We start from the raw sequence: 21,336 nt of genomic DNA on the forward strand, positions 1-21,336 counted from the left end.
ATAGCATGTTTTCCAAAATGCTGGTGGTAAGAAGTGTTTAGGGTGGGATATGAGGCTAAACAGGTTGATAGGAGTGCCCTACAAAAGGTCTTGTGTACTATCTACAGTTTATCCTTTAGGACTGGAGCAGAAGGAGCCTCAGGTTTGTGCTTTCGAGGTAACTCTGTTAAAGAAATGTGGAAGAAGGTGGATTCAGGGGGTGGTGAGGGCAGGTGGTGGTGGTTGTTCTGCTGGTGGGGAAACGAGTCAAGGAGCTCAACTGACTTGTTCTCTGTGAGAGATGATCAGACTGGAGAAACTAAAAGCTATTGAAGGGGAAGAGAGAAAAGCGACGTATCTGACACATACCTTGACGTATTGATGCCCCCAGTTGAATGTGAAGAGGAAAGGAGGTGAGGGAGGGGGAGGAGTCTAGATGATGTGATCCTCAGAGTCCTGAATTAGCGAGCTGGGAGGGTGACACCCATCCCCTGATGGAATTTTAGAAGGGTAAGTTGATGGTGAGGAAGTAATTAGTTCACTTTTGGATATGATGAGCTTGGGGTGACTGTGTGCCAGCCCACTGAGAGATTATCAACCAATTAAGGGACATACCTGGGGTGTCACTATTTCATGAACGATCCCACTCAATAGCCACCCTTCACTCTTTATTCTTTCCCTGCCTATCCTATCAGTAACCAAGTTATGTCAACTCTACCTCTTTGGTGTGTAATTGCCACTTACATAAATCTTGGTCATTTGGATTAGTGTGTGCAATGTCAAATAACTGTGAACACCTGAGCATTTCTACAAGGCCCTTCACATTCAGACACTCTCCAGCTTTATCCATTTTGACACTGCTCTGTGTAGAGCCTGCATTCCAGCCATACTGAAGCAGCTGCAGTTCCCAAGAGGTCTTGTTCTCAGTCAATTCTGCATCCAACCATAAAGACACGTCTCCAACTCCAATCCCCATCTCTGGCTGCACACCAGGGAGAGGCAATGATGAGTAAGACAGACTGACCCTCCAGGAGTGCCTAGCAGACAGTCAGACAACTATTTCAACTGAGTCATATTTACGTATATTCCTGAGGTTCACTGACAGCAAAAAGCCAGACTCCAGGATATTCACTTAAATTAAATAATCCTATTGCAGGGAATATGGTGGGTTACTTAATCATCACATAAAATAGATGTTTCATGCTCTCATGTTTTATTCTACTGAGAATCCAGGCACCATTGTTAGATAAAAAATTGTTTTGTAAATGCTGCAATGCTGCTGCTGCTAAGTCGCTTCAGTTGTGTCGGACTCTGTGTGACCCCACAGATGGCAGCCCACCAGGCTCCCCCGTCCCTGGGATTCTTCAGGCAAGACCACTGGAGTGGGCTGCCATTTCCTTCTCCAATGCATGAAAGTGAAAAGTGAAAGTGAAGTCGCTCAATCATGTCTGACTCCTAGCGACCCCATGGACTGTAGCCCACCAGGCTCCTCCGTCCATGGGATTTTCCAGGCAAGAGTACTGGAGTGGGGTGCCACTGCCTTCTCCAAAATGCTGCAATAAATATCTATAAAACGGTACTGGTGTATCATTTTCTCTTATCCTTTCCAGTATCTCACTGCTTTAGTAGATCAAATGTATTGGAGATACCAGTAGCTGGAATTGAGGCTTGGAATTAGTGAAAATGTAAAAGTAGTTGTATTATGTAAGCCATAATATGTAAAATACATGCAAAAAGTTAAAGGAGCTTGTTTTATTATGGAGGAAATGACAAGTAAGCAAAACAAAATTTATAATAAAATATTCTGCTGAATGCTAATTCCAAAAATGTCTTGGCTGTGGATTACCTCAACTGCATCATTACCATCCAATACATAGAAAGTGAAATTATTTATGGACAGAAAGACAAGAAAATTTTATTTGGTGAAGACAACATTGTACTCAGTACACATTAAAAAAAGTTTATAATTATTGTTTAAAGTAGCCAATTAACTGCTATCCAAAAGTCTACAAGCAATAAATGCTGGAGAGGGTGTGGAGAAAAGGGAACACTCTTACACTGTTGGTGGGAACGCAAACTAGTACAGCCACTATGGAGAACAGTGTGGAGATTCCTTAAAAAACTGGAAATAGAACTGCTTTATGACCCAGCAATCCCACTGCTGGACAAACATACTGAGGAAACCAGAATTGAAAGAGACACGCGTACTCCAATGTTCATCACAGCACTGTTTATAATAGCCAGGACATGGAAGCAACCTAGATGTCCATCAGCAGACGAATGGATAAGAAAGCTGTGGTACATATACACAATGGAGTATTACTCAGCCATTAAAAAGAATGCATTTGAATCAGTTCTAATGAGGTGGATGAAACTGGAGCCTATTATACAGAGTGAAGTAAGTCAGAAAGCAAAACACCAATACAGTATGCTGCTGCTACTACTGCTAAGTCACTTCAGTCGTGTCTGACTCTGTGTGACCCCATAGACATCAGCCCACCAGGCTCTCCTGCCCCTGGGATTCTCCAGGCAAGAACACTGGAGTGGGTTGCCATTTCCTTCTCCAATGCATGAAAGTGAAAAAGTGAAAGTGAAGTCGCTCAGTCATGTCCGACTCTTAGCGACCCCATGGACTGTAGCCCACCAGGCTCCTCCATCCATGGGATTTTCCAGGCAAGAGTACTGGAGTGGGGTGCCATTGCCTTCTCCGACCAATACAGTATACTAACGCATATATATGGAATTTAGAAAAAAGCTAATGATAAGCCTGTATGCGAGACAGCAAAAGACACACAGATGTATAGAACAGTCTTTTGGACTCTGTGGGAGCGGGCGAGGGAAGGATGATATGGGAAAATGGCACTGAAACATGTAAAATACCATATGTGAAACGAATCGCCAGTCCAGGTTTGATGCATGATACAGGATGCTTGGGGCTGGTGCACTGGGATGACCCAGAGGGATGGGATGGGGAGGGGTTTGGGAGGGGGGTTCAGGATGGGGAACACATGTACACTCATGACGGATTCAAGTCAACGTATGGCAAAACCAATACAATACTGTAAAGTAAAATAAATAAATTAAAAAAATAAAGTAGCCAATTCAGAGTAAGCCAAAATTATCCCAGAAAACTGTTATATATTAAAAACAGGTTGAGAGTTTTTTGAACTGTCATCGCCCCCGAAATTCGAAGATAAACACTCTTTTTGTGAAGATTTCTTTCAAAACCCCCGGTATGGCTTTAGGGAAGGCAAAACAAAGGTAAATAGCATGCAACCCAAATCTCGTTTAACAGAATGATTTATTTTCAGGCCTATTAATCGGTGACAGGATTACATCTATTTTTTTCTGAGTGCTCCTGATTTATTCATCCCTCTGAATCTAAATTCTGAGAGAAAGGAGTAGAGCATTGGTTTTAAGACCTCGGGCACTAGCATTCATCATGCTGCCAATGAATTTTGGCTCCAGCTGAAGGTAAATTGCTCAACCACTTTGTGCCTCAGTTTCCCTTATCTATATAATGGGGATTGTTGAAGATTAGGTGAGATTGTACAAACATAATAGGAAGCCCTCAGCATAAGTCAGTTACCGTGAACATGTCAAGGGTTTCCCTCAGTAGGCCACTTGGCTTTTCTTTCTAAATATTAGCATAATATAAATGGCATCAGAACGTGAAGGGCAGGAGCCACGTGATCCTTCCACGAAAGCCACTTGTAGGGGCCTTCAGAGAGGAAAGAAAGGCCAGGCGCCCGAGGCCCGCGCGCGATTTCCCGCCGCGCCCGAGTCCCGGGCGGCCTCCGGGGGCGCCCGGGCCTCGGCGGCGGCGGCGGCGGCGCGAGCGGCGCCTCCAGGCCGGTGAATCATCCCGGCAGACACCGAGAGCCGCGGCAGCAGAGAGCAGCGCCGAAAAATGGCTGAAGCGGGCACGGGCTTTCTGGAGCAGCTCAAGTCCTGCATAGTTTGGTCTTGGACTTATCTCTGGACCGTATGGTTCTTCATCGTCCTCTTCCTGGTCTACATCCTGCGGGTGCCCTTGAAAATCAACGACAACTTGAGCACAGGTAAGGCCCGGGCAGCCGGGCCCGCGGCGCTCGCCCTTCCCCCGCCCCGGAAAGTTAGTGCAACTCGCGCGGGGCCGCGACTGGCGGGGGTGGCGGGGCGCGCGCTCGGGGACGCGCCGGCGCCCGCGCACCGGACGCCCGCGGCCAGCAGGCGAGGGCTCGGCGCCTTAGCCTGGGGGCCCGGGCGGCGGGGTCGACTGGACGTGCGAGGGCGGCCGGCGGCCTTCCCGGCCCCGCGGCCCAGTGACCCTGTGGAGGAGGCGCCACGCCGTGAGGCGGCCCGAGCCAGGAGGTTACCGCTCCTCCGCCTGAGGTGCTTGTCGGCGGGCGACTGAGGGTACGGAGGTCGGGAGCGAGGGACTCCCCGCGGACGCCCCCTCGGCTGTCTGCGTGTGAACCCCGAGGGCTCCTCAGAGTTGGACCGTGTCCGTCCTCACACGCTGTCTGCCGCCAGTGCCGAACATCCGAAGTGTAGTCGGACGAGGTGTCCCTCCCGACACCCGCGCGACTCCGCGGGTCGCGGGCGCCCCCGTGAGGGTGCTACCCATCGGCGAAGCCCCCCGAAGGAGTCGACCCCGCATTGCCGAGATTTGACACCCCCCCTCCCCCCCACGCAGAGTTGCGAGTTGCGGGGATAGCGGCGTCACTCTCTTATAGACGGGAGAGAGATTCTCGAAGGTACCATCAAGGCTATAGATGACGTGTCAGGTTACCAGAGGGAATGTCACAGGGACAAAAGGAGAGACAGGAAATCTGGAATTTATGATGATTTTTAATGATCTCAGCCCTTGTCTCTCTCCTTGTCCCCGTTTGCATAAGGCTTTGGTAACTAGTCATGTTCAGGATCTTAGATAAAGCTCCACATGCTAAGAAGGGAGCCCCGCAGGTCTTGTATCCACGGTTGTAAGTGCCCAAGGTAATTAGAACAGGATCTTAAACTTGCAACCAGCCAACTGAATCATTAAAAAACAACCACAAAGAAAACAGACACCAGCAGTAACACCCCAGAGACAAATCAAGAACCCAAAGTATATTTTGCAGGAAGGGCTATAGTTCTTGAAGTCTGGAAATACTTGTGGGAATCGTTAGAAAACTCTTTTTCTTTTTTTAAAGTTGACAGTAATTTGGGAAATCCTTTCAGTCTTAACTGAATATATATGCATTCTGCTTAGTGTGTGATTTACATAATCAGAGAGTCAGAGTCTGGAAATGCATTTTCCTGTGTGTTGTTAACTACACTAAAATAATTTTTAGAACACGAGGTAATGTACACATTTTGTTACGTACTTGTGCTTTTAAATGGAAATCTTGATTACTTTAACTTGAACTCATGTTCATATTTATATTTGTTTTGTAATATCCCTTGGGATGTTATTCCTGGGCTGCCCCGTGGAATCTGCGTTGTAGAATCATGTTGCCAAATGGATAGGAGCTGTTCAGCCCTTGGATTCAGTTTTCCTAGTGATAATGGCTTTCTGGCTTTTCATCTATTATGAGTGGCTGCTCATTACAATACTGGCTCCTTGCTTGTGGCAAATATATCTCTAAGATAAGTTCTAGTCCCAAAGTTTTGTTATTTTAAGAAGTTGCTTGAATATATATGGCAATGAAATCTTATATTTGTTGGTAAGTGGTTTGATTCTTTTTCTCCCAAAGAATTCATTTTGAGGCTTAAAAAATGTGAACCTTTCTCATTTAATGCACATTTAAATTTTTTATTTCAGAACACACATTTGTTCAGTTCAGTTATTCAGTCTGTCCAGCTCTTTGCGACCCCATGGACTGCAGCACACCAGGCTTCCCTGTCCATCTTCAACTGCTGGAACCTGATTAAACTCGTGTCTATCAAGTCAGTGATGCCATCCCACCATCTCATCCTCTGTCGTCCCCTTTTCCTCCTGCCTTCAGTCTTTCCGAGCATGAGGGTCTTTGTAATACTTGTAATACTCATTTGTAATACTACATTTTCTTTGTTGTTGTTCAGTCACTAAGTTGAGACCCCATAGACTTTAGCACGCCAGGCTCCTTTGTCCTCCACTATCTCCCAGAGTTGGCTCAATTCATGTCCATCGAGTTGGTGATGCTATCTAATCATCTCATCTCCTACTGCCCCTTCTTCCTTTGCCTTTTTCTTAAAGTAGTTTAAATAATCGTCTGTGAGCGTATTTGTGTGCATGTGCCCATAAGTGCCACAAACCAATGTTTTATACACAACAGGCAAGGAGCAAAATTGGGAAAATGCAAAAATTTTAAGGAATAAAATTGTTAGGTCCTCTCCCAACATTAAATCTTTTTCTCAAACTCCTTTGTTAATTTGTATTAGCATCGTTAACTCACTTAGGCTAATAGAGATAGAGAAAGTATGAAGATGAAAAGGCCATCTGCACTGAATCTCATTAGACACATGATGGAACCTGAGACCATTTATCCCAGTGATGCTGGACTTCTGTTTTCATTTGTAGTTTTATGTAGTTTTAGTCATAAAGGAAGGTAAAAGAGAAGCGCACAGAGACTCATCTCTCTCTGCTACTTCTGTGAGAAGGTGAAGGGAGAAGTCCCCTCCTATGTGGAACTTGTCCTCCCAGCGAGATCTAAATGGGTTCTAGAGGGACTCATTTTGCTGTTCCTAGGCCCTGTGGTGTTTGCTTTTCTTGTGATGATGAAGGTATGTGTCCCCGAAGAGGCAGCAGAAGCTAGAGCCGCTTTTAGGAAGCTGTGGGTGGCCTAGGCCTCCTTCCTTAGGCAAGCTGACACCACTGGTTGATTTGTAGATATTGAAAAATCCTTGTATCCGTGGGATAAATTCCACTTGATCATGGTGTGTGATCCTTTTAATGTATTGTTGGATTCAGTTTGTTAGTATTTTGTTGAGGATTTTTGTGTCTATATTCATCTGTGATATTGGCCTGTAATTTCCTTTTTTTGTGATATTTTTGTATGGTTTTGGTGTCAGGGTGATGTTGGTCATAGAATGAGTTTGGAAGTGTTCCTTACTCTGCAGTTATTTTGGAAGAGCTTGAGGAGAACAGGTGTTAACTCTTCTCTAAATGTTTGATTGAATTCACCTGTGAAGTCATGTGGTTCTGACTTTTGTTTGTTTGGAGTTTTAAAATTTAAATCGTACAATGAAAAATGAATTTTAGGAAAGACAAAGGAGAAAACAAACATATTAGGAACACAGTGGTTAGCTTTGAAATTCATTTGTGACGTTCTGCCTTGAGTTGGATAGAAGAATGTTAAAGTAGTTCTATGATTTATTGAAAGTATAATGAACTTTTAATAAGATTTTTGAAAACCCTAAATTATATTGTTACCTGTCAGTTTTCAAGTGAATAATTATCCTAAAGCAATGCTTTTCCAAAAGGGCAGAACATTAATTGTAGTTAGGAGCAGTCATGCAGTCCGTTATTCGAGAAAAAGCAATAGCATAGATTAATGTTTAAAAAATAGCCCTGTAACTTGCTATATATTGTGGTGGTGACAGCACATTCTCATCTTCCCTTGTTCTGAGGTTTTTAGATGCTGAATTTGAAACACTTTGCACCTTTCTTAAATGTATATCTTTCGACATTTTTGTACCAAGAAGCTTAAGTGATTTTCCAGTTCTTTTTCTGTTTCCTGGAAAACAAGTTTTCAAAGATCTTTTAAATTCTATTGTATTCCTTGACTCAGACGTTTAAGCGTCTGTCTACAGTATGGGAGACCCGGGTTCGATCCCTGGGTTGGGAAGTTCCCTGGAGAAGGAAATGGCAGTCCACTCCAGTACTCTTGCCTGGAAAATCCCATGGACAGAGGAGCCTGGTAGGCTACAGTCCATGGGGTCGAAAAGAGTTGGACATGACTGAGCGATCTTCACCGTATTCCCTTTGGAAAGCAAATATAATAGTCTAACCTAAGTTTGATTGTTTTTGTCATAGAACTCTTTTTTGGTGTTAAGATGATAAATACAGATGCAAAACTCTTACATTACTGAGTAGAAATATACATAGCTTTAGGCGCAGTTCAGATTTAAATATTTTCGTATTGGAAATAGTTGCTCTAAACTTAATTAACACTCTGGATTTCTTATCATGAGGGCCTTGTTGTAGTTAACTTAGGTTTTTTGCCCCTGATGTACCTGTTGTCTAAAATGTTTTTTCCCACCTGTAGATCCCATCCATGTTTCAAGGACTAGCTTGAATGCTGCCTTCTGATTCTCTCAACTGAATGTGATAATTCCTCCAGTTTTCACTGTACGTTATCTGAGAGGCATTTGGAAAGTTTTTACCTTGTATTAATTATGGTTGTGTATGTTTCATATATTTTGTTGGCCAAATATTTCTTTCAGGTTTTTCCATAAGGTATTATAATAATACCCAAACAAACTTTTTGGCCAATCCAGTATGTTTCAGTGTTTGTATAAATGTGTCTCTCTTTCCGTATACATACTAGACTGCTAGACTCTGGTTCTTCATTTTCCACTGTACTTCCTTGCACGTAGTGGTTCCTTACTATTCACCTCATGAATCAGTCTCCAAGCTGTGGTGTACTCAGTGAGTTGGGATTAGAACAATGGAATTGATCAAACACATTACTGGCTATGTACCTTACTTAAGTTTTCAGCTTTAGATAGAAGTCAGAAACTGTCACAAAAATTTAAGAAATTCCATGGTGAGTCATACGTATCTAATCCATGGTGGTCCAATTTATGAACACATAAAAGGACAATTTTATGGTTGTCAGCTTTGAGTTGAGGATAGATCCCAGACATCTGAGTTGCCTTTACTTTTGGAGACATTTCTCTCAGTCGTAATGAAGCAATCTGAATGATGCTTTTCTGTTTTGTTTTGTTTTTTTAGACTCTTAGTTTCTGTATATGTTTAATGATAGCTTTGGAGAAGGAAATGGCAACCCACTCCAGTACTCTTGCCTGGAAAATTCTGTGGATGGAGGAGCCTGGTAGTAGGCTTCAGTCCATGGGGTCGCAGAGCCAGACGCTACTGAGCGACTTCACTTTTATTCCTTAAGATCCTTTCTAGCTCCAGAACTCTGCTTCAGTGCCTTGGGATAATTTTCATTGAGTGCAGAGTCTATAACCAAGCAAATACACGGACTTGAAAGAAAGAGTTAGTCACTCAGTCGTGTCCAACTCTTTTTGATCCATGGATTGTAGCCTGCCAGGCTCCTCTGTCCATGGGATTCTCCAGGCAAGAATACTGGAGTGGGTAGCCATTCCCTTCTTCAGGGGATCTTCCCGACCCAGGGATTGAACCTGGGTCTCCTGTATTGCTGGAGAAGACAATGGCAACCCACCCCAGTACTCTTACCCTGAAAATCCCATGGCAGAGGAGCCTGGTAGGCTGAAGTCCATGGGGTTGCTGAGGGTCAGACATGACTGAGCACTTCACTTTCTCTTTTCACTTTCATGCATTGGAGAAGGAAATGGCAACCCACTCCAGTGTTCTTGCCTGGAGAATCCCAGGGACGGGGGAGCCTGTTGGGCTGCTGTCTGTGGGGTCACACTGTGTTGGACACAACTGAAGCAGCTTAGCAGCCGCAGCAGCTCCTGTGTTGCAGGCAGATTCTTTACCATTTGAGCCACCAGGGAATTCTAATTCTTAGTAAATACAAGTCCAGCTTATATGTGGCTTCCTTCAGTGGCTTTCCATTTCACTTAAAATCAAAATATGTTATCCTGGCTTACAAAATCTGATGACATGACCCCTTCCTACCCCTCCTGTCTGAACTTTGCCACTTTCTTCAGGTCACTGTCTTCATTCTTAAACTTGCTTTGCTTGTTCTTGCCTTGTGGCCTTTGCACTAGCTGTGTCCTCAATCTGTAATGTTTTCCTACTTGATTTTTATGCAGTCATGTTTATACTATTCACACCTTTGCTTAAATTCACTTCTTTTCAGAGGTTTTCCCTGATGATCCAATCCACAATGACCAGTCACTATAAATGTCACCAGATTTGGGTTCTCTGTATATTACTTAGCCCTGTTTGCAATAGTTCTTGTTTATTGCATTCTCATAGTTTTCCTCCATGTGATTGTAAACTCCGTGAGAATAGGGACCTCATTTGTTGTTATGATTTGTCTGCCTTCTTGTGGGTCCTCAGGATCTTGAACAGTGAGTGTTTGGACCTAACATATGCTTAGTATGTATTTGCTGAATGGATGAAAATCAATGTCAGTTGGTTGTGGTGACTCAGAAGTAACACTGTCCTTTAGGAAATGATTTTGGAATATATGTGGTAATTTCTTATAAGATTTAGAATTGTGTTTACTGACTCTAAGTTATAAAGATTACCTTGAAATATTTATGAAGTTCCAAAATTTTAATTCATTTTGATCCATTTTCTTAGGGGCAGAGTTTAAAGAAGGTTATTCTGGTCCATATTGTAAAGTATGGCTGTGATGCGCAGCATACAGAACTTCCTTGACTAGGCATCAAACCTGTGCCCACTGCAGTGGGAGCACAGAGTCTTAACCACTGGACCACCAGTGAAGACCTATTGTAAAGTAAATCTATACAAAGAATGTTAGGAGTCCAAAAATTGACTGCTTTGGAAGCCAATTTGCGTAACATAACTTGAAACTTCAAACAAAGGAATTTGCTGAGCTAAATGCCTCATATTATCTATAAGGATGGAACTTTGGGTTCTACCTACATGGAAAAAATACTTGTCTGTATGGAAGGATAGAGTAATGGAAGAGATATTTGGTTGGGACACTCTTAAGAACAATATTGTCAGGGATTATGAGACTTCATAGAAACATAATTTGAAGTGATTAGAAATAATTAAGCATAATTAATTTAGTTCATATATTTGCATATTTCCCTTCTCTAACCATAGAAAACATTTCTAAGTTTATATGAGAAGCCAGCGTGAACATAGTGTTAGCATTACAGAAATTTGCCTTATTGCCAATTTTACTGAAATACTTTTTTCTCCATGAAGTATTGTATATCTGAAAGAAAGATATCAGCTCTGATAAGATGAAAGGAACTTTGGATTTAGAAGATTTGAGTTCAAATTCTAGGTTGCCAATTGTTGGGAAACTTGGACAAATTACTTTGTAAGACTCTTTCCTCATTTGTAATATGAGAACAGAATAGTGAATAATCTCTATTTCATAGTTTTATTTTGAGCTCTAAATGAGATCTTTAGCATTGAGCCTTGAGCATAGCACATAAGAATATTAGCAGCCATATATCATGTACCTGGTCCCAGTCCATTTCATTGACTGAACTGTGTTCATTCATTGTTAATTCATTCATCCACTGGTTTGTTTATTCATTCACTTTGAACAGCAGATGCCTGTAAAATTGAAGTTATATTATTCTTGTTATTATTTGGACACAGTCTCGTGTCAGTTATACTTCTCCTAGCTTCTGCAATTATTTTGTGTGCTGAACAATGAAAATCCTCTCATATACTGCCTTATTCATTTGTGCTTCTAGATATATTTTGTTACCTATGATTAAGAATGGTGCATGGTAGGAGTCACATCTTAAAAATAAGATTGAAAATCTGCTGAGTGAAACTAGGAAGGGGTGAGGAGCCAACCTTTATTGATCCTTACATGAACCAGGTTCTGTGCTGCTTGCTTTGTTATGGGTTGTTACACTCCCTGGGCTAGACAACGAGTCTGGCTATATCCCATATAAATAGCTATATAGTTGATATTCTCTTTGTAACTGTGAAATGAAAAATGTTCAAACAGAACAAGTATTGCTATAATACTAGTTGTCCTGTTAAAGGAAGCAACACAGATGAACCCGTTAAAAAATGTATTTTGATGGGAAAGCAGCTTTATGAATGAGGATGAGAACTTGGTGGAAACTTTCAAAGGGACTGTTTGTGGACTATACTCAGAAAAGCTTGAGAAAAGGGACTATGAGTTTTTCACCTTTATCTTTCCATCATGTGGTCATTGCTCATGGTGATACATGGAAAGATGAACGCATAAATGACTCTGGGTGTTCTAAGGCTTTCCAAGATGGATGGCACCAGTGGTCCTTTTCTTAGCTCATTTTACCACCTCAAGTTTTCTTTATCTTGGTTCACGGGCATATTGCTAATACTCAGCACTCAAGACTGATTTGTTATTTGGCTCACAGATGAAACTCAGAGATAGAAGGATTCTTATGAGGTAACTGGAGCAAGGGTTTGAAGACAAGGAAGGGAAAAGAGTGTTCTTGTGTATTCAGAAGAGGTGAATGCCTGAAGTGGAAGTAATGGAAAAATTCAGAGCAGGAGTACACTAAAGCAAAGAAGGGTTACTATGGTATAAGTCTGGTTAGGATAGCTTGGTGATTGTCTAGATGTGGGGCTGGAATGGGATTGACAAAAAGTGTGTACCTGGCCAAACGTCACAAGTTAAGTTGTGTTTATTCTTTTTAAATACACTGCAATTGGCACAACCCTGGGCATTCTATGAGTGTTTGTGTGGCTTAGATAGCTGCATTTGGCTTTCCATCTTGGTGCAGAATGGGAAGGCAACTTCATATGAGATGGTAAAATGAATGAGAAAGTGCCTTGTAGACTGTAAACTAATGTCCAAGGCATTAATAGTAGGTTGTTTCTTTAGAAGTTTCTATTCTCTAGGCTTTGTCTCTCACAGTGAAATAACAGGTTAAGATATATAGTTGGATCTCTCTTATCCTGGATATTCTTTCTGCTGCTGCTGCTAAGTCGCTTCAGTCATGTCCGACTCTATGCGACCCCACAGATGGCAGCCCACCAGGCTCCCCCGTCCCTGGGATTCTCTAGGCAAGAATACCAGAGTGGGTTGCCATTTCCTCCTCCAATGCATAAAAGTGAAAGTGAAGTCACTCAGTCTAGAGAATAATAAATTAGACATTTTTCCAAAGAGGAAATGCAGGTGGCCAACAGGCACATGAAAAGATGCTCAACATCACTAATCATCAGGAAAATGCGAGTGAAAGCCACAATAAGGTATCATCTCACACCTGTCAGAATGGCTGTCATCAAAAAGAACCTAAATAAAAAATGTTGGTGAGGAGATGGAGAAAAGGGAACCCTTCTGCATTGTTGGTAGGAATGTTAAGTTGGTGCAGCCCTTGTGGAAAACAGTATGGAGGCTTCTCAAAAAATTAAAAGTAGAACCACCATATGACCCAGCAGTTCCACTTCTGGGTCTGTCCATGTGCACCTGTGGCTGATTCATGTCAGTGTAAGGCAAAAACTACCACAATATTGTAAAGTAATTAGCCTCCAATTTAAATAGATAAACAAAAATTTTAAAAGATAATGTACCCCAATATTTATAGCAGCATTATTTACAATTGCTAAGATATGGAAGCAACCTAAGTGTCTATCAACAGATGAATGGATAAAGAGAAGTGGTATATATATATACAATATAATATTACTCAGCCATACAATGAATGAAATTTTGCCATTTGCAACAGCGTGGGTGGACTTGGAAGGTAATATGCTAAGTGAAATAAGTCAGAAAAGAAATACATTGTATTATATCACTTATATGTGGAACGTAAAAAATACAGCAAACTAGTGATTATAATAAAAAAGAAGCAGGCTCATACAGAGAACAAACTAGTGGTTACCAGAGGGAAGGGGGAAGGGGTAACATAAGGAGAGAGTGGGAGGCACAAGTCTTTGGGTGTCAGATAGGCTCAAGGATGTATCACTTAACAGTGGGGATGTAGCCAATATTTTGTAATAAATGTAAATGGAAAGAAACCTTTTAAAATTGAATTATAAATAAATTATTTAAAATATAAATTGGAAGCATGCCAAAGAATTGCACTAAGCAGAATAATGAATTATTATTGGATTGTTTATAGCCACACTATTGAATATCTGTTTGTTGATAACAGGAAATAATATCTACCAACCTCCTTATTGTATTTGAGATGTCATTGTAAAGTTATCTATAAAGGGTTTTGAGTTTCCTGGTAGAGAGGGAATATATAATAAAATTCAGTTTTTGTTACAGTGGAGCAGGGCAGTTGCTCATGTGTTATAGTTAGTAGTCATTCAACTATGGTAAGCTTTCCTGAACTATCTGCTGTGCTAAAATAAGAAGCTGACAGGGTCATTTAGCTCTAGCAGTACATCATATTAGCTATGGCTGGGGCCAGAGAGTCATTGTTTAATTGTAGCTACCAGATCTCTCAGCAAAATAAGGCACAATTTATCTGTGGGGATATTTGTTTTCCCTCTAAATTTTGAGAAATTGAAGGTGTTCTAGTAACAAATATACTTCATGTAGAACTCTAAGTTGGTTCCATAAGCTGACTTCCAAATCTAATAAAGGATCTTGGTTAAGTGTTAGTCTTTCTGAAATTTTGAGGAAGCCTATAGATAACTTTAAAGGAATCTTTAGGTCAGTGAGTAAGGACTTTTTTTCTTTTCAATAAGAAAGCTTAATTTAAAATAGCAAAAACAGTTGACAAACTCTGAGGCAGAAAAGTCTTTAAAAAAAGAAGTGGCTTTTTTAAAAATAAGCAATTTGAATCTGAATCTACATATGATCTAGAATTGGGCTTTTGTTTTGTTTCGAAGTCTGCTGTAATACCATTCTAAAATGCTATTTTATTTTGTTGTTTAGTTGCTAAGTCGTGTACGTCTCTTTTGTGACCTCATGAACTATAGCACACCAAACTTCTGTCTATGGGATTTCCCAGGCAATAATACTGTAGTGGGTTGCCATTTCCTTTTCTAGCTATTTTATTAGCAGTAGGTAATAGTAGAATGCTTACAGTTCTTCCTTCTGTTAAGCTTTTCCAATTTCTAGTCTCCTTCTCTTGGAAATGAGAATGAAATTTACTTCCTTACCAAATTGATCTTTTCATTTATTCAATAGATGCTGTTTAATGGGCATTATTAGTAGAACTTAAAAAATAATGCTCTTGGGGTGTTTTGCAATTTATTACACCCACTTGACTCAGTTGGTGACATACATTTAAATTTCCTGTAGTGTCACATAGTAAGAACTGGTGCGATCTAGTTTGTACTTTTCCCCTGGACATTGCTATAAGGGAAAGAGAAATACTGTCCTCTACCATTGACTTGTTTTATTTAAAATAAAGCAAATTATACTTTTCTCAGTTCAGACTCAGAGTACTTGACATTATGGTTTAGAGAAAAACCATAGCTCTTTAGCAAAACCATAGCTCTTTGGCTCTTTTAGCAATGAGAATGTTTTTTATTGCACCCTTACATTTGAGAGATGAAGTATGAGAAGTTAAATCACAGTTTTTAAATATTAGAAACTTGATTCTCAATTGTTTTTTTCTCCAAACTGAAAGTTTTATATGCATTATCATTCAGTAAAAGCCTGAAATGCAAAGAAAAAAGAATCATATAGCAAATCTAATCAATTGAAGAGAGTCATTATCTTAAGAATAATTCATTTTCTTTCTTTTACATAATTTGAACAATCAGTTTTTTCAAGGGAAAGTACATTAATGAGGACAACATAACATCAATTAAGTCTGAACAAATATATGCAGATATAAATTAGTTTTAGCTATAAAAGTATTCCTAAAAATGGTTTTTACACCAACAGTTAAAAAATTTTTTTTATTGTTTGCTTACAGAAAATGCAGCAATTTCTGGTAGATTTTAAAAACAAAGAAACTATAATTCTTTAAAATAATTACTTTTAGTTTTAACCATGAGAATATATGTGATGGAAAAGAGGAATTCAAATATTTAAAAAATATAAGATAAGGAACATGTTACTCTTAGGGCTAGTGAGGATTGAAATTCAAAGCTTGTGTGAAAACTGACCAACTGCTAAGAAAAAATAAAGATTTGTTTCGTCTAAAGAGAAATTTTACATGATATTAATAATATTAGTAAGTACAGTGATTGCAGGCTGGGACTAGCTGGGGAATGGAGTTGTAGTGGTCACAGCAAGGGCTTTTCTCTACCATGTCTTGAGCATTAATGACCATCTATTGTCTCATGTCTAGCTCACTTTCTAGTGAACAAACATGAGCTAGAAGTAAAATATAAAATGCTTTTTAATGTATATAATTCTGTTTGTAACACCTGCAAAAACCAAAGAAGGTATAAAAATATTTTGACATTAAGACAGTATTTTATTAATACATTACCTGCTTTTGTTATAATCATTTATTATTTGGATAAAATGTTATATTTCATTAAAAATATGCTATTGATATGTGAATGCTCTTGATACTTGGCTTACAGAAATCTCTTTTTAGCACTTGCCTAGAAAATCCCATGGATGGAGGAGCCTGGTAGGCTGCAGTCCATGGGGTCACTACGAGTTGGACGCGACTGAGCGACTTCACTTTCACTTTTCACTTTCACACAATGGAGAAGGCAATGGCAACCCATTCCAGTGTTCTTGCCTGGAGAATCCTAGGGACGGCAGAGCCTGGTGGGCTGCTGTCTTTGGGCGTCGCACAGAGTCGGACATGACTGAAGCGACTTAGCAGCAGCAGCAGCAGTAGCAGCTAGACTGTGTTAGTCCTTTTAAGTTGCTTTTGTTTTAAATAGTTTAGTTATAGTTCACATGTACTCCTAGGCAGGAAGTCCATTTGTCTTTGTGAAATGATATTATTTCCACTTTGGATTTTAGATGAAAACTGCTCTCTCCCAGTCTTGGCACATTGCTTTCACCTCTTTTCTTAGAGGCACCAGAGAAGTTAACTATTGTTTGCAACACAGCGTTGTATGCCCACATTTAACCTGTCCTAGTTTTCTTACCTCAGGATGTAGCAGAGTATGCAAAATGAGATGATAAAATTCTCAAATTAATGAGAAATTAATGTAGCATATATTACTATTAGAAATAAGATGAGTGTTGGTAAATCAAACCACCTATGATGTGATAAACTGTTGCAAAATATCAAGGGATTCACTTTGCTACTTATAGGTTAGCTTGCTCCTGATTACAAAGTAACTTAAATCTAAATGTTTCAGGTTATACTTGCCTACAAATGTCAGACTGAGGATATGTTAGAATGAATAAGTAGTAACAATTCTGAGGCCGCAGGGTCCACCAGGGCCCCTGTGCCCCCTCATGACTGCTGTTAATGCCCACTCCTGCCCATGAGTGCTCCAGGCAGATGCTATGTTTCCTGGTGTTCAGGACTACTGTCCCTTCTTCCCTTCTCACTGGTACCCATTGTTGAGGACATTAAAGAGTGGCCTTGATCAGGCAGCCTGTGTGTATGTATATATACAGTAGTTTGCATTTGCTAATTCCCAACTCCCAACTCACCGCTTCCCCACTCCCCGCTTCCTGATGGTTTGTTCTCTATGTCTGGGAGTCTGTTTCTTTTTCATAGATAAGTTCATTTGTGACATATCATTTTTAACCAAAGTCTATACTTCACATACTTATATTTCCTTAGTTTCTACCAAATGTTCCTGTACTGTGTTCCAGGATCCCATCCAGTATACCACACTGCAGTGTTGTCAGGTCTCCTTAGACTCTTTGGCTATGACAATGTTTCATGCTTTTGTTTTGATAATCTTGATAGTTTTGAGAGGCATTGGTTAGGAATTTTGTAGGCTGTCCCCCAACTGGGATATGTCAGCTATGTGTCTCATGATTTTTCTGGGATCATGGGTTTGCGGAGGGAGAACCACAGAAGTAAAGTGCCACTTTCTTCACATATCAAGGATACATGATATTAATTTATCACCGTGAATGTTAACCTTTCTCACCTGGCTGAGGTGGTTCAGTGTTTCTTGAGTTCTACACTGTGAAGTGACTCCCTTCTCTCCTTCAAATACCGTACTCTTAAAACGGAAGTCACTTTGCCCAGCCCATACTTCTGCAGTGAAGAGTTTTGCCTTCCCTTGTGAAAACACACAGAGACCACCTAAAAGAGAACAAGTAAAGGCTGTTTATTCAGGGCTTTCCAGTTGGTGCTCATGGTAAAGAACCTGCCTGCCAATAGAGGAGACGTAAGAGACACAGGTTTGACCCCTGGGTCAGGAAGATCCCCTAGAGGAGGGCATGGCAACCCATTCCAGCATTCTTGCCTGGAGAATCCCACGGACAGAGGAGCCTGGTGGGCGACAGTCCTTGGGGTGGCAAAGAGTTGGACATGACTGAAGCAAGTTAGCACATAGGCTGTGTATTGCAAATTACTCCTTTGAAAATGTGACTGGTATTACAAAATATGCTGATGTTGTGAGTTTCAATCAATGGATTTCTGGGGCATTTCTCTGGTAAGACAGCTTATTGTCACTGCTCCCTCTGAGACAGTGCTTACAGGTGGGCTCCACTCAGGTGAAATGGGTGGGGAGGAAGAAAGGTACGCACAGAATTTCTGCCTGGTACCTCTAATCCCATTTATGCCAGATCGGACAGATTAGTTCCAGAATGGTGGTGTTTTTAGAGAACACCACCAACAATAACAAAAATGAGTGGAAAAGAATTTCATTCTATAGTGTCATTCTTAATGGAGATACAGTTCATAATCCCAGCACATTTCTGCTGTCCCCTTTGGCTGCTGTGCCTCATATTTCACCCCCTCCTTTGTTCTCTCTCCTGTTCCTAGTCAGTCAGGCCTTTTACCCTCCTTACTCTCTTCAGCCTCAGTATTTTATTGCAGAGATGGACTCTTCAGTAAGCCTTTTCTCTCCTCCCCTCTCAGGTCCCATCTTGTCTCTTAGATCTAGTGCTTCTGTGCCCCTTTCTACTCTGCATCACAGAAAGCCTGGGGACTGTGGACTAGGAGAGGCTTTTGGATCATGAGGCCGGTGGAGTGAGTAGCTGAGTAGCGTATCGGACTGGATTCTCTCTGGCAGGCTGTGGACAGGGGGAGGACACAGGCCGCCGTTATGCCTTTGTACTGTCACGCAGGAAGGGAAGGCCGGTTTGGGGCTCTAGGGTGTCCAGTTCTTCCTGTTGCCCTAGCAACCCCTAGCTAGGAGCTAGGGGTTTTAGAGAGAACATGGAAAGGAGGCGAGGCCTTCAAAGAGATAGCCATTGAGGCACTCCTGGTTTCTCTGCAACTGAAAAGTCTTAGTATTGCCAAACCAGGTCTGTTCTACAATAGTCTGTGGACTGCGTTTCTTCTTTGCTGCAGGAATAGCACATTCTTCTTCTTCTTCTTTTTCTTTGACTGCACCATGCAGCATTGGGATCTTAATTCCCTGACCAGGAATTGAACTTGTGCTCCCAGTGGTAGAAGCACTGGACCGCTAGGGAAATCCTCAGCATAGCACATTCTTATGTGACCTGATACTCAAATGTTCAGGTCTTTTCTGTGCAATTTCACTTTTCAGTGTGACTTTTAGAAATCCCATGGCTTTGTTTTCGTGCATCCCTAACCCAGCCCCCCCTTCCCCCACCCATATCCCACTCTTTAAATACCTTTGGATAGTTGTCATCACTGCAGCAAAACCAGGGCCAATGTGCCTGCCTAGCTTGGTCCTAGAGGGCTGATTTTAATCTGGGTTGTAGCTGACTGGGGCACTAAATCCTGAATGGTAATGAGATCTTAATCTCGAGGCCACAATTTCAGCCCACAATGGGCTGGCAGTGCCAGAACTCTCTCTGACAGGCTAGTGGTTGGTGACTTGCTACATTCTTCAGCATCACTTACGTTAGGTAAGCAGGGAAAGGTTAATTTTTGGTGCCAAGAGCTTAGCTGAGTCATTCCTTGGCCCCTTCTGGCCATCTTCACATCCTTTGGTAAGATAGGTATGCTTACCCGCCACTGGCCATCTTGAAAGAAAGGAACAGTAGGTCAGGAAGGCTGGGCCACTGTACGTGGAACAACACATTTTTTGCCAGGGAGGGGAAAGGCTGCTCCCTGATCTGTAGGTGTGAGCTTTTCTGATGTCTTCACATCTGCTTTTTCTTGGAGGCTCAGCTTCCGCAGGGGCTAGTGAGGATGAATCCCAGTTCAGATGTCTTAGAATCCAACATCTTCAAAGGCATCAGAGGAGACCAGAGATAGAATGGACCAATTAGCTAGACTAGATCCTAGACTGGACTTCCCTGGTGGCTCAGATGGAAAAGCGACTGCCTACAATGCGGGAGACCCGGGTTCGATCCCTGGGTCGGGAAGATGTTGTGTAGGATTTTGAGTGGGGGAAGTTAAATACTTTGAAATATATTATGTGTATAATTATTGCTGGCAAAGATAAGGGCACTGTCTTTTTATGTATTTATTTGTGGCTGTGTCTTTGCTGCGCAGGCTTTGCTCTAGTTGCAGTGAGTGGGGCTACTCTGCAGTTGCAGTGCACAGCCTTTTTATTGTGGTGGCCTCTCTTGTTGTGGAGCATGGGCTCAAGGGTGTTTGGACTTCAATAGTTGTGGTTCCTGGGCTCTAGAACATAGACTCAGGAGTTGTGGTGCATAGACTTAGTTTCTCCAAGGCATGTGGGATCTTCCTGAACCAGGGATCAAACTGGTGTCTCCTGCATTGACAGGTGGATTCATTGCCACTGAGCCCCAAGGGAAGGCCCAAGGGTACTATCTTCATGAAGGTCTCAGCAGGAAACATATCATATACTCATATTGTTAATCGAGAAGAATTTAATAAATTTGTGGGCAGGAAAATAATAAAGGAAAATTTATCAATAATGAGAGAGAGGGCACTGCTTTGGAGCTGGCAGCAGCGGGAAGCCATGCCACCTGCAGGTCTACAGGAAGTAGCAGATCCTGGGACCTGGAGAGGTGGCTGTACAGAAGGCTGAGGTCTTTCTAGAGAGCAGGGGCCACTCTGTCACTCTGAGGTGAAGCTGTATATTGGGAAGCAGGAAGGAATGTCCTCCCCCTCTTCCCTGCCCACCCTCTTCGTCCCTTGTTGGGGTCTCCCATTAGATGAATCAACTATAAGGCAGGGGGTAGGGTACAGAAGGTGGGAAGTAGAAGATGGGCAGATGGCAAATGTCTGACATAAGGTACTTTGCTCTACCTCCTTGGACCATTTTTTAAAAAGGGTTTCTTTTTCCTAACGAGGCATTTCTCAAGATTCTGTTTTTAGTCATCTTCTCTTCTTATGCTGTGCCCTTCAGTAATCTCATGTACATGAAACTCAAATGTCTTCTTTCTTTTTGGACCCTGTCTCAGCTTCTAGGTTTGCATTTTGAGTGGCCTGTTGGATATTTTCATTGACATATAGATCACTAGCTTTGTTCTCTTCATTGCAACAGAGCTCAGTTTCTCTTTCTCACTTTCAAGACTCATAATTATCTTTATCTATTAATATTCTTTCCTTTTCATGTGTTTAGTTGACAATTACTGTCAAATTTTAGTGCCTCATGAATGCTCTTCAGTTCCTACTCCTTTCTTTATTTCAGCCTTTATAATCTTATTACGA

General features: G+C 41.5%; 1 protein-coding gene across 6 annotated transcripts in view; it reads left to right on the forward strand.

The window, feature by feature from the left end:
- Positions 1–3,673: 3,673 nt before the first annotated feature.
- ST7 (suppression of tumorigenicity 7) overlaps positions 3,674–21,336 on the forward strand; it is a 268,415-nt gene continuing 250,752 nt past the window's right edge. For 2 of the 6 annotated variants that reach the window (XM_005899135.3, XM_005899137.2), the window contains exon 1: positions 3,677–4,040. In XM_005899135.3, coding sequence (XP_005899197.1) covers positions 3,890–4,040 — 151 coding nt within the window. In that variant the 5' untranslated portion in view covers positions 3,677–3,889. Of the gene's footprint in view, positions 4,041–5,764; positions 5,890–21,336 lie in introns of all 6 variants that reach the window. The other 4 variants (XM_070369591.1, XM_070369588.1, XM_005899134.3 and 1 more) reach the window with 4 other exon arrangements.

The sequence above is a fragment of the Bos mutus genome, chromosome 4, assembly GCF_027580195.1.
Source record: "Bos mutus isolate GX-2022 chromosome 4, NWIPB_WYAK_1.1, whole genome shotgun sequence".
NCBI classification, from domain to species: domain Eukaryota; kingdom Metazoa; phylum Chordata; class Mammalia; order Artiodactyla; family Bovidae; genus Bos; species Bos mutus.